Here is a 13145-nt window from a genome sequence, read left to right as displayed (position 1 = left end):
TCAGGAAGCCCTGTTGTTCACCATCGTCTCATGGGCATGGTCGGATGATGTTACCCTTCCTAACCTTCATAATCACCTGATTGGTTGGTAATTAGTTTAATTCTGTTGTTGACTTTGTCTCCTGAGCATGGTTTGGTGATAGAATCCATTCTAATTCATATACTTTTCATCTCTTTAAAATTATATTAAAGGAAGTTCAGTCTGATTTCCATGATTCTTGATGCAGGCCTAAGATCTCCCTGATCTCTACAAGTGGATCATCTGAATCCCTAGTTTCCTTCCTCTGAATTCCTTAAGTTTTAGATTAATCTCTCAAACCATTACTCATCACTTTATATTGGATTTAGATTTCATCTTAGGCTAGTTCTATCTCTACCTAGTTTCAGGTAATGTACAGGTATCAGTCCCTTGGGATTCGACCTCGGTCTTACCGAGTTTATTACTACATCATAACCCTATACTTGGGGAGTGAACATAGACCATAGGACAAGATCAATGGCATGTTTTATGTCCCTTATAGGTGGCAACTCATTCGGTAAGTCTTCAGGAAATACATCATTGTATTCCTTCAGGATCGAGGTCTCCTCACGGGGCAACTCTGATGGAATCTCAGGTGTAATTTGTCTAGCTACAAGGGCATACACCATAGAATCCTCCTTAGCCTCTTTTTCAAAGTCTCTTGTGCTAATTATATGTAAAGACTTAGGTTTGGATTTCCCCATTTCTCTAGGCTCACTTGCCTTCTCATCCTTCTTCTTCCCTAGTGTATTCTCAGGTGGCATGGGATTAAGTTGATCTTTTTGCTATTATAAATAAAAGTACACGCATTCGAACGGCCAAAGATCATGACATCATTATCGAATAGCCACGGTCTACCTAGGATAACATGTCCCACATCCATAGGTAAAACATCACACCACAGGGATTCTTTGTATGACCCAAACTCGATGGGGACTAGACATTGCTGGGTGACAGGTAGGGATGTCTTGTCAACCCAAGAAACTTTATACAGGTCTGGATGAGGTGTGGATTTCAGTTTTAAGCGATCTAAGGTACTAATGGAAATCACATTCTGACAACTTCCACTATCTACTATCACCTTACAATTCTTTTCACCACACTTAGCAATAGTGTAGAAGATAGTGCTTCGATGCCAGTCAGCACTACTTCTAGACTGAGCTAACACACGCCTGACTACTGCAAGCATTGCTTCTCCATCCACTTCTTCTTCATCAGTAAGTCCTCCTTTAGGATGATACTCTTCAACTTCATAATCACCCTGGTCATCTCCACCCTCGTGGGACTCGCCCATAACTAAAGATCTCCCACGGTTCTTCGTAAGACACTGATTAGACATGTGGCCAAGGTTGCCACACTCATAGCACCTCACTTGGCTCATGTTACTAGGACCGGCACCAAGAACCCCTTTGCCCTTATCCCCCCTAGGCCTAGGAGGAATGGTCGCCTGTGCCCTAGGTTGACTACCAATATTAGGTCTAGTTCCTTGGGAACTAGATCTAGCACTGGAGTCTCGGGACTCAAAACGACGAACGACAGGAGCCTTTAGATATTGCTCTAACTCCTACACGACTTATGCTTCATCTAAGTCTGTTAAGGGCCGAGTAATAAGCTCGCGCTGAAGATCAGTACAAAGGCCCGTCTTGAAACGCGAGAGCGTTACTAGAGGGTCTTCTCGGATATCACATCGCATCACATACTCTTCAAATTTAGCGATGTAGTCAGCGGCAGGCATTGACCCTTGGCGTAAGGATTGCCATTGGTCAAGGAGCTTCTGACGGTATGAGAGAGGAAGGTACTTCTCCTTCAACTTCACTTTCATCTCACACCAATGTGTGATAGGGGCTCTACCAACTCTCTCTATCCTACGCTCGGTGTTGGTCCAAAAGAACTTGGCTTGACCCACAAACTTCATCTTCGCAAACCGCATTTGACGGTTTTCCGACATGCCATACCACTCAAAGTAGTGGTCCATGTCAGTAACCCAGTCAAGGAACGCCTTAGAATCCAAGCGCCCATCAAAACTCAGGGCCTCAACTCTCACACTCTTCATCACACCAGATTAGGAACTTTCTAAAATTGGAAAATTTCTAAAATTGAAAACTTTCTAAACCTGAAACTTTCCTAAGTTAAACCTAAAAATCAAAACCCTAATTTGATAACTCGATTTAGATAAAAACCATGCAAGTCTAGGCTTTGATATCAAATTTGACATAGGACAGCCCTAACTATGATGCATGCTCATGGACACAATTAAACAGCGGAAATAAAATGAATAGATGATCTAAAATTCTAATAGTAATCATCATAACTGAGAAAATCATAAAGGAAACATGCAATGGAGCGGGCCATCACCACAACCATGGATTATGGAATTCAATTACTACTTAGGTTGGATTCGGCGATAGATGAGACCTCCCGATCTTGCATGGTCACACCCAATCGATCAACAAAGATCACTAGTCCGAAGAACCAAGAAGTTTCTCGAATTAGGGATTTGAGAATTTGGGGGTTTAGGGTTTAGATCCGTTCTCAAGATTTTGATCGAAGAAAGATTAGCCAAAACTGAAAAATAGAAGGAAGAAAATTATTACCTTGAAGAAGTTAGAGGAGCACAAGAAGAAATTAGAAGAAGAAGATCAAGGGAAGAGAAGAAACACTATTAGAGAGAAGAGAGGAAGGAGGCAACCAAAGGGTTTGCTTTTCATTAATCAATAGTTAAAATTCGAGTTTAAGGCTTTAGCCCACTTAAATAAGCAAATAAAGACATAAAATTACTAAAAGACCCCTAACTAAGTCAAAAACGCGCAAATAATATAAGTACGGGAAAGTTTGGGCGCTCGGTCTTCTTTCTCCAATCTTCCTTCACATGTGTCTTTCCTGAGTGGGGTCTTCTATATGTCCAATCACATGTGAAAGGTCTTCAGCTCCTCAATAGTCACTTATCCATAAGGACAGCACTTGTGGTTGGCGCTTTCTTCGTTGGTACACCTTGAATGCGCTTGTGTTCGCATCACTATGTCCCAACAACCCTGTTAGTTCTTGCTAGATTTTCATCTCCTCCGAAAATCCTTGCCATGCCAAAATCCGATATCTTTGGATTCAAGTCTCCATCTAGTAGAATATTACTCACCTTAAGATCTCTGTGAATGATCTTCAATCTTGAATCTCGATGAAGATAAAGAAGCCCTCGAGCAATCCCTTCCACAATGTGGAAGCATTTCGCCCAATCCAGTACTGATTGCTGGCACAGATCTAACAAAGATATTTCACCAAAACCTATTTTCAGTGGGCAAAGATATGCAAACTAGTATTAATGGGTTTTTAGCTTGTACTTGTAAGGCCCATCTTTAAGTGATTCAAACCATCAATTTGGTTAAGAAAAGGGGAAAAAAAACCCCATCAATCCACTACAAAAAATATAATTATTAAGGGCATTTTTGTCACAGGCGGCCACAACAAACTGCCATTGTCGATTAAATGAGGGGCGTTTTTACGTGGCCGCCCATGTACAAAACGGGCCACCGCCACTGATTTGAAATAAATAAATAAATAAATAAAAACCCAAAAGCCCTTATCCCAGAATCCAAAACGCACGCCCTATCCCCCAAATATCCAAAATGCGCGCCTATCCCCAAATCCGTCGCGCCTCTCCCCAAATTCGCGCCTCTTCTTCTCCCACCTCTTTTTTACCAAATCCCTTCTCCCCTCTTCTCTCCTCCATGCATTAACCTACTAAAGTCTCTCTCTCTCTCTCTCTCTCTCTCTCTCTCTCTATCTCTATTTCCATCTCCCTCTCCCTCTTCCGATCTCGACTCTCTCGATCGATCTCCATCTCCTTCTTCTGATCTCGACTCTCTCTCTCGATCTCCCTCTCACTCTCCCTCCCTCTCTCGATCTCCCTCTCCCTGCAACTTCCACCAACAACTGCAACATCCAGCCAATATTGTAAAAGCAGCAGCAGAGCTCTGTATGGGGTGTGTGAATATTAGTTAGCTTATTGCCTTGAAGCTTTGGAGGTTAATCTCTTGTTGCCTTAAAGATCCGCTGCAACATCCAGTTGAATGGGGTTATTTTGTTACAACCATCCATTTTCCATGAGACATGGATCTCATGATTAGAATCATAAAAGCAAGAACTACATCAGAATCATGATGATATTTCAAGATGATACCCATATATATTCAAATTTAAGTGGATTGTAGGCTTTTATTTATTTATTTATTTATCTTTATACAGTGTGTACTTCGAGGAATAGCAGGAATTCAAGGGCCCGTGTATGCAGAAAGTTATATATGGGCAGCTTCCAGATTGTAAAGCATCCAAATGTTCAATTTTCAATTCAATGAATGGTAAGATAATTAAACTAATATTTTATTTTTTTTACAATAGATTGTATTTTATCTTAAATCCAGCCGTACATGCCAGCTTGGAGCACATGCATCCAAGCCGTCTATTATGTCTGCCCGCAAATGATACTCTGACCCAAAAATCAATATGGTCCTATCATCAATTGGGCCAAAATGTACAAAAAAGAGGGCCATAAAGGAAAAAGGTCGATGGTCCACATCCAATTTGAATGTTTGCTCCTTTGATGAGCAACAACCATCTACATGCTTAGGTTCACTTGATTGAAGGTTTTGATTTGGTAGCATTGTGCTAATGTTTTTTTTTTTTTTCCTTATAAATTTCCTCTCATTTAGGTAAATTACATGAAAATGCATTGGATAAACAGAAACAGGTTACAAACAGGGTGTTGTACCACATTTACTACCAAAAACCACTTGCGTAGGAAATCAGTACTACAAAAAAGATAGGCCCCAACATGAAGATCGCCTGCCTTGGAAATCAGGCTGATCCTCTCATTAGGTGGGTCATCCCTATATGTTGAGTCAATCCAGTTATCCGTTGATGTCAACTGTGCATTTCACCTGATAATTGGTCTGGCCTGATTTTATTTTTATTTTTTTGCCAGGCGATCTTTGTGGTGAGACCTACCTTTTTCATGGTACTACTATCCTACACAAGTGTCATGGGGGAATGATCATAAGTTACCACAAATTGTGGTACCCTGCATGTAGGTGTCAGTTCTCCAAATTGCTAACTTTATCTTATTTCAAATCCTTAAAATGGTTTTATTTTATAGTCTTTAGTACACTTGGGTGGGATTTAAATTGATGAGCTGCAGGATGAAAGTAGAGGGAAAAGAAATTAGTGCAAACGCTTCTTGAGTAGCATCTTATGCTCTTTTCTTTTTCTCTAAGAAGGGAACAATCATAAATACATTCCCATTCTTTACTAGCAGTGTGTGTTATGAGATTGAGATCTATGAATTTGATGTAAATGAGTGAAACTTAATCTTGTACACATGAATGGTCTTGAGAACTGTTCCTGTACAAGTCTTGGTAGAATAAGCTTTATTCCATGAGTGCTGCATTGGGGCCCACTTGTGTGTGTATGGCATCCAACCTATCTATCAAGGCAGCTTCACCATAGAAATTGTTACTATCCATCAAAGTTGTCACTATCTATCAAGGTTACTATCCATCAAGGTTGCCACACCATAAAAGTTATTACAAGTTTTTGTAGAATAAACTTTATTCCATGAGTGCTACATTGGGGCCCACTTGTGTGTATATGGCTTTATTCCTTGAATGCTACTATGTATAGAAACTATTTGAGTTGTAGATATTTTTCTCTAGATGGCACATAGAACAGATCTTCCTAATGCTGTCTATCATGATTTAAAGATGGTAGCATCATGCGTCGCACACCACAAATCCTCTCAACTACATATGTGGAGCATATGCTGGCTGATTGATCTGCATGATTACGGAGGCATGCTCCACACAGTGGGGCTCGTGGTCTGGATAGAGTTCCACATGTGAGTAGTCGCCACCATTTTAAATGGAGTCTGGCCCATTACATACGATGATGTACCATATCACAATAGTTTGCTTCTTTGCATGTTTTATACGTTCTTTTGAGTTCTAGAATTAAACTCAAGGTTGTATTAATGAATCAAATGATGCTGGCTCCATATCAAAATTTTTGTTACATGCATTTTAGCGATGTTTAAGCTTTGTCATCTTATGTAATGACCCTGAAAATTTTGTGCCAAGACCCGAGTATTACCTCTATTTTTCCTTAGTAGCTTTTTTGGGTAATTAGCACTTATCTCGATTACTTGTGAAATCTACATCAATCACTTTAAATTTGATCTGCATGACTCAAAACTTGTACACTAGCTAGCACTATGTTACTCTAAAATCTGGGATTCATCGCTAAATCCAGTTGTTCTTGGAAATTTTTAGAAGTTCTGGATCGGACCTAAACCGCGCGTCGAAAGTCCGATAGCGGTGATCTTAGGCTGTTGCGGTCACCATGTTGAACTTGACCATCACCTCAAAAATCAAGTCCATGTGATGTTCTGGGTCGATTTGATTGAGTTCGGAGTGAAGAGTGTGAAAACGGTTAGAAATTAATTAAGATTTTATGAAATCTGAGTCGTGTCGCTTGCGCGACGATTTTAAGCAATCTGACCGTTGGATTCTGACCTAATTTCACCCTCTGATCAGGGAAGGTGGCCCAAGCATGTCCTTGTGCTTGTGGACCTGATCGAGATTCGGTAACCGTTGATTTGGGTGTGGTCTGCCACGGCTGATCTGAAGATCCGATCGGTACGAAAACTCAGCTTGACCAAGATCCATAGTCAGTGAGCTTAAGTCCGACCTTTCATGGTAATAGGCCCACCGGAAGTGCTTCGTTGGATCGTGAGATGCCGGTTTTGGTTATACCCTAAGTATACCTTGGCCCTGGGGTTATTTTCATCAATGTTAGGCCTATTTATAGACCTTAAAACCCTAGCTCTCTTTTCCATACGAATTTCCTAACCCTAGCTAAGAAAGAGAGAGGAAAAGAGAGAGAAAGTGAGAGAGAAGTTGGTGAATCATCTTAGATTCTTTCCTGTTATTCTTTATCCTTAAACCTTCACTTTGAATCGTTATTCCGGCGATTCTGAGTTCATCCTTGGATAAGTTAACCTAACCCTAATCTGTGTTAGAGCTTAGAATAGTCTTTATGTTGTTGTATCTCATTTCTATCCTTGTCTTAGGTTATCCTGTCGCCGTTGACGAAAACATATCGTCTGAAATCAGTTCGGTGTTCTATTTTTGATTAAGGTGCGGACTTTAATCGTATAGGTTATGGTTTTCAAGGCTTTCAATGTTAGCTAATGGTTTATTCTTGCTATGGATGAGATTTCACATGCCAAATGTTATGTTTATGTTGCGTTCCTGATATGCATGTGATTTATTGAGATTTGTGTATTCTATGTGTATGTATAAAGTATCGTATGCGTATAAAATATGAACATGTGATTGCCATGATTATTTGTCATGCACTCATGCTTATTGTATGTGCGGCAACTCCTTGGTAAAAGGAATTGTCCAAATGTGTGTATTTCAACATACGTTATATATGTTAACCTATGTATTCTAAGTGTTTGTAGAAATGTCTGAATGATCTAAAGTGCTACTTATTAACCTAATTGCGGGTGTCGAGAAGCGATTCTCAACACTCCTATTAGTGTGTATGATTTCCTCCATGCAAGTTACATTCCTTGTTATTTAATTTCAAGTCTTACTTATGCTTAAATCTATGTTAAGTTGATATCCTTCAAATGCTTACATACCATATGATTTGAGTTGTTGTTCCATTACTATTCTAAATAGTAGATATGAATATTTGTTGTAGTGGAATGTGTGTGGGACTATGAGTTAGTCCAGGAAATCGGTAATCGGCCTTAAGTTCGTGGCTGGGGTTGCTTTCGCCATGTAAGACGTGATTAGACGAACTCGAGTCATATTAGAGTTATCGGCAGTGGTTTGGCCACACGGAATGTTTGCGCACTCTATGTCGTTCAACTCAATGTGCGCTCGTGCTAGTCGAGTTCATCAAGTAACCCGATTGTTCGATGTATGTTCACCATGTATGGACGCTACTGATTGAATCTAGGGTACCGAACTTACCGATGAAATCCTGATAACTATGGTACCTTGATCCGCTAAGACTCATGAGCCAAACATGGTGGTATGGGACACCGTAGTCGAGCTGTCGGCCTACGCTGGGGTGATGAGCCTCCCCGTAGTGACCATTGAGCAACTAAACTCGTGAGCCGATTGTGGTGGTATGGGACACTATATTCGTGCTGTCAGCCTACATTGATTGGTGACGAGCCCTTTGTAGTGACCTCGAGCATGCCTGGATACCGCATTGAGGTGACGAGCCTTAGTGTAGTAACGAAGGTATGATGGGCATGCATTGATTGGTGACGAGCCCTTTGCAACGACCTACAACCATATAATCGTATGAGATGATCTAGGACTGACAACCCTAGAATGGATCACTATTTGGATGGTGATATGAGGAAGGTACCTTAGCTTCCCAATCCTGCTGTATGAAAAGGACTAATAACAACTTGGTAATCATGTTCATGCACCGCATTTGTATGTACTTTGTAGAGTGGCGCACTTTGAGGTGGTGTCATGCGTAACGTAAGATGAAGACGCTGAGGGTGTACGCGTGAGGGCATGCATCATTCTTCATACATCCTTGCATTAACAAGAGTACTTGGACATGCTTGATTATTCTGTTTTACCATTACTGCTTGATTGAATTGATAACATGTTAACCTGTGCTTTATTGTTCCACTGAGTTGATCACTCACTCCCACGTTCTGGGGCGGTGTTAAACACCCACCAGACTCTGTCTTAGTTGCTGATGTTGCAGATGTTGATGCAACCTTTGAGGCAGAGCCGGAGATCGATGATGATGAGGCTGCTTTCTCTTTTATGCAGTTTTCAGACGGGTTCTTGTGAGCCTCGTTCTGATGCGCGGGATGCTGGGATTTCTTTTAGGAATTAAATGATGTAATTTGATACTTGAAATTTTGATAGTAACACTTATATTATGACCTGGTATGTATATGTATTTCAGGGTTGTGCTCTTGTACACATATATTTCTATAAGTCTTCCGCTTGCTTTCTTCACTTATCCCGGAATTATGTTTGCTATTTGGCTTAATCTATTCCATGTTTTATGTACTAATACAGACAACATACATCCATCATTAAATATGTTGCATAAGTGATGTTTTGGAACTCGGGAGTTGAGTTATGCTTGACCCCCGAATTTCAGGGCGTTACATCTTACAGGGCATTGGAATGTTTAAATTGTAACTATTTGAAGAGGGCTTAGTTGCACGATTCTTCTGAGTTCTAACCAGGTGCTCTTCCCACTTTGAGTCACACTTCAAATTCCTGCACTTGCTCCCACTTCCTAGATGCTGATACTTGATAACATTTTGAAGTAGACACTTCCCGACTCCCACACCTAAGTCTATTGTTGCTTTGCTTCATGCACTGTGCAACTATTCAAGAGAATGTTGGCATTTTTTTAAACCTATAAAAAAGAATTCTAGCATTGTCTTTTTAGTGGTCAAAGGTGGAAATTTGTTGTCTGCTACGCATCATGTTGTGAATTTTGAACAAGTGTTGATGAGAAACTTCAGCTCAGTTTATAAACTTGTGCATGGTTCTTTTGCAAATAAAATGCTATTTCAAAAGATTGAAGTCTCATGAAATCTTAATGTGTTGTTTGTTGGATTTAATGCTAACTCATGATTTTTGCAGGTTGGATTAGCTAAAATTTTGGATTTATATTATGAAGATCTGTACACCCTCCCTAACAAATAGCTCTCATCTGGGTTGGTTTCAGAAATTTCAAAATTATCAAAGAGTAAGGTATTGAAGTTCCCTTCTTCTTCTTCTTCTTCTTAAGGTCTGAGCATTGAGTGATGAGTGGAACTTGTATAATGACATTGAAAAAATATGCATTGTTAACATCAGCATCTAATCTTTAGATGGCTATTTTATTTTGTGGCAGAGGAGCTCTTCATCGTTGCGAATGCTATCTATTACATTTTGTCACGCCCCGAACTCGGAAACCGGGCTCACAAAATTCCCGATCGCCGAATCTGGCGCCGACAGCCTCCGTAGAACCCCATTCTCGGATCCCGACACCCATTTACCAGGTTCCGATCCTGGGATACTACAAGGAGGGTTTCAAATCATTAGTCTGATTCATAATGAGCATAACAAAAGCATAACCCACAAACAATAAGCACAAGAACACCACTACAAAATCCACTATGATCAAAAACTTTTTAGTACAATGCGAAAGAAAGGGGAAATACAATGTAACAAAAGAAGCAAAACTCCAGAAGCTCAGCTGCACGCTCCAACTACAGCGAGACTATGGCTGCGGCTGCGTCCTGGCGTCACCTGCACGCATCAATCGTGCATAAGCTTATGGAAAGCTTAGAGGGTGATGTAAGTGTGTGCGCAATATAAACGTGCTCAAAATGCAAGGTCAGAGTGATGCGGAAACATGGTAATGAGCACATGAATGCAATCAGTCGTACCAAGGCTATGCGGTGCAAGATATGAATGCTATCGGCCATAACACGGCCATGCGATGCAAGATGCAACTCAAGCATGCCAATCCTCATCATGTATCAGTACAGTTCTCATTCTGGATAATCACCGGGGTTCAATACACTCCAAATGGCACTGTCGCTCTCCTAGCCGCACAGTCCAAGTGAACGTAAGAAACCTCACTATCCGCCTGGCCAATAGTTTGCCAATACCTATCCGGCACGTCGATAGCGAACTCATTCGCGAGCTGGTCAAACTCAGCCTAGTATTGCCCCCTACCCTCGGGCGAGTAAGGCCACACTCCTTTCCAACCGACCACGACACAGTGGGAGACGCGGCCTCCTGGTATTCGGCCCTCGTGCGCTCGTACATCCACTCGGTCTCGACGTTGGAGTCATCCTCTGGTACCATCGGGTTTAGGGATTTTCACCCAGGGACGTCCATGGCGCCCGTATGCTAGAACCAAATATTTCCGGTATCCACCCAGCCATCCACGATGTGTCTATGGAGGCTATGGCCCTGATGTCGTTAGGGCATACAGTAACTACAATCACACAAATGCAAATGCATGAGTCACACTATCATTCATGCAACAGTCCTGTATATACCATGCACTTATACGAGGCAACTCCGCCTATCAGGGAGCCCATAAATAGTCTATCCAAAGATATATGCTATGATCGGTCACCCTCACATCAGGCATACATATGGTGCGAATGATCATGAATCATGGATCTATACTAAACATGTATAAAGGGATGGACTCTAGATATAGTGGAGATGGGCCTAGACGGCCTACTTACCACAAGTTTGGGCCTGTCAGTGGGCCTTAGGGAGAGTTATAATGCGGACATTTAACCAACATTATCCGTTCAATGTGGACATCAAACCAACATTGCTCCCAAGGCACTATCGCTATAGGGGTCAACACATAAATCAAGAAATGGGCCTCATGTACATCCCATTGGGCCTCTAATACATCGAATGGACCTCATGCATGGGTCTCGTATGCATATATCAAGGTAGGCCTCAATGACGGGCCACAAATGCATCCACGTGGGCCTAGTCACATGGGCCTGCATACATCACAATGGGCCTCATAAAATGGGCCTTAAATTATCTCCAAAAATGGATGGACAGTTGGATGAAACACATGCATCATGATGGAGCCCAGTCTAATGGAGGGTATGGTTTACAACACATACATCAGTAGGTCCCATGAGGGGCCTACCATAATGTTTATTTCCCATCCAACCCATTGTTAAGGTCATTCAGACCGGGGCCCACAGAAATGTTTATTTTTCCAAGCAACCTAGGGCCCAACGTAATGTTTATTTTCCAACCAACTGTTCATATGGTCATGTGGACCCGGGTAGGGCCCACTACAATTTTTATTTATCACCCAATCTATTCATAAGGTCACGTGGGCCTGGATCATTTGACATCCAAACTATTCATGAGGTGATATGGGCCTGGATAGGGCCCACTGAAATATTTATTTTCCATACAACGTGTTGAGGGGTTGTGTGGGCCAAGGGCCCACTGAAATACTTATTTTCCATACATCCTGTTGAGGGGTTCACGTGGGCAGCGAGCCCACTGCAATAATTATTTCACGTCCAACCTGTTGAAGAGGTCATTGGACCTTGGGGCAGATGTGGAGCCCACCGAAATGTGGTTCACAAATCCAGCCCATCCATTATGTGAGTCCCACCTAACTGACGGTCCATGCCAAGTTTCAGCGACATCCAAAACTCAGGTAGGCCCCACCAAGCGATTTTATATGTTTAGACATGTCTTCACATGATTCTAGATGGTATGGCCCGCCTGAGTTCTGTTTACGGCTGATTTTTGAGATGGATGGGTGGTACGTGGGGACCCACCGAATGCATGGCCTTGATGTTCGAAACACATCACGTGGGGCCCACAACTGGAGCCGTGAGGCCCCAGCGTCCGCCCGCTCGTCGCTGCTGCAGCAGCAGCACTGCTGCTTTGAAAAAAAAAATTTATTACTATATTTTTTTTTGTTTTGAGGCCCACCGAGATGTGATTCACAATCCAGCCCACCCATCATGTGTATCCCACTGTTCTACCCGTCCAGAACTAGTTTCACCTGCATCCGAACTTCAAGTGAGTCCCACCGAGTATTTTTTTATGATCTGGCATGTCTTTACATAGTTTTAGATGCTATGGCCCACCTGATGATCAGATCGCATTAAAATTTTGGTTCAACGCCTAAAGAAGACTGGAGAATAGATTGGACGGTGTGGATCACATACATACATCAAGGTGGGGCCTGCATGAGCAGTCCACTAAAAAGTAACCTTTTCTTCCTTTGCTTTTTTTTTTTTTGTTTTTTTTTTTTTGTTTTGCTAGCCATGCCTACGTCCAGCGTCTCTGGACGCTGGACGGTTTGGGTAAACACTGCCTCATGGTGGGTCCCACGCGTGAGTGGCCCTTGTTCATCAAGGTAGGTCCCACATGATCATGGCCTACCATATATATAAATATTAATAAAATATTATAATATATCATTTACTCTAAATAGGGGGGGGTGGATCTTTCCTAAAATGAGGTGGGCCACCTTATTTGATGGATGGAGTAGATTTAATATATTGGTGGGGCCCACTT

The 13145-nt window shown here is 41.8% G+C and overlaps 1 protein-coding gene and 1 long non-coding RNA gene across 3 annotated transcripts in view; one reads left to right on the top strand and one right to left on the bottom strand.

The window, feature by feature from the left end:
• The window catches only part of LOC131220287 (uncharacterized), a 98785-nt gene that overhangs the window by 29294 nt on the left and 56346 nt on the right, over positions 1–13145 (bottom strand). The window contains exon 21 of the mRNA XM_058215237.1: positions 3036–3273. Within this exon, the coding sequence (XP_058071220.1) occupies positions 3036–3273 (238 nt within the window). The remainder of the gene's footprint in view (positions 1–3035; positions 3274–13145) is intronic.
• On the top strand, positions 3810–10002 carry LOC131221813 (uncharacterized). Of its 2 annotated transcripts, none has more exons than XR_009159600.1 (3): positions 3810–4037; positions 4258–4370; positions 9711–9957. It is a non-coding gene; the product is annotated as an uncharacterized LOC131221813 (long non-coding RNA). The 2 variants fall into 2 exon arrangements; XR_009159601.1 differs by adding an exon at positions 9964–10002 and having other exon boundaries at positions 3964–4370; positions 9711–9821.

This window comes from Magnolia sinica, chromosome 12 (genome assembly GCF_029962835.1).
Source record: "Magnolia sinica isolate HGM2019 chromosome 12, MsV1, whole genome shotgun sequence".
Taxonomy (NCBI): Eukaryota; Viridiplantae; Streptophyta; class Magnoliopsida; order Magnoliales; family Magnoliaceae; genus Magnolia; species Magnolia sinica.
Note: the sequence above shows the minus strand (reverse complement) of the source record. Positions and strands in the feature narration are given on the sequence as shown.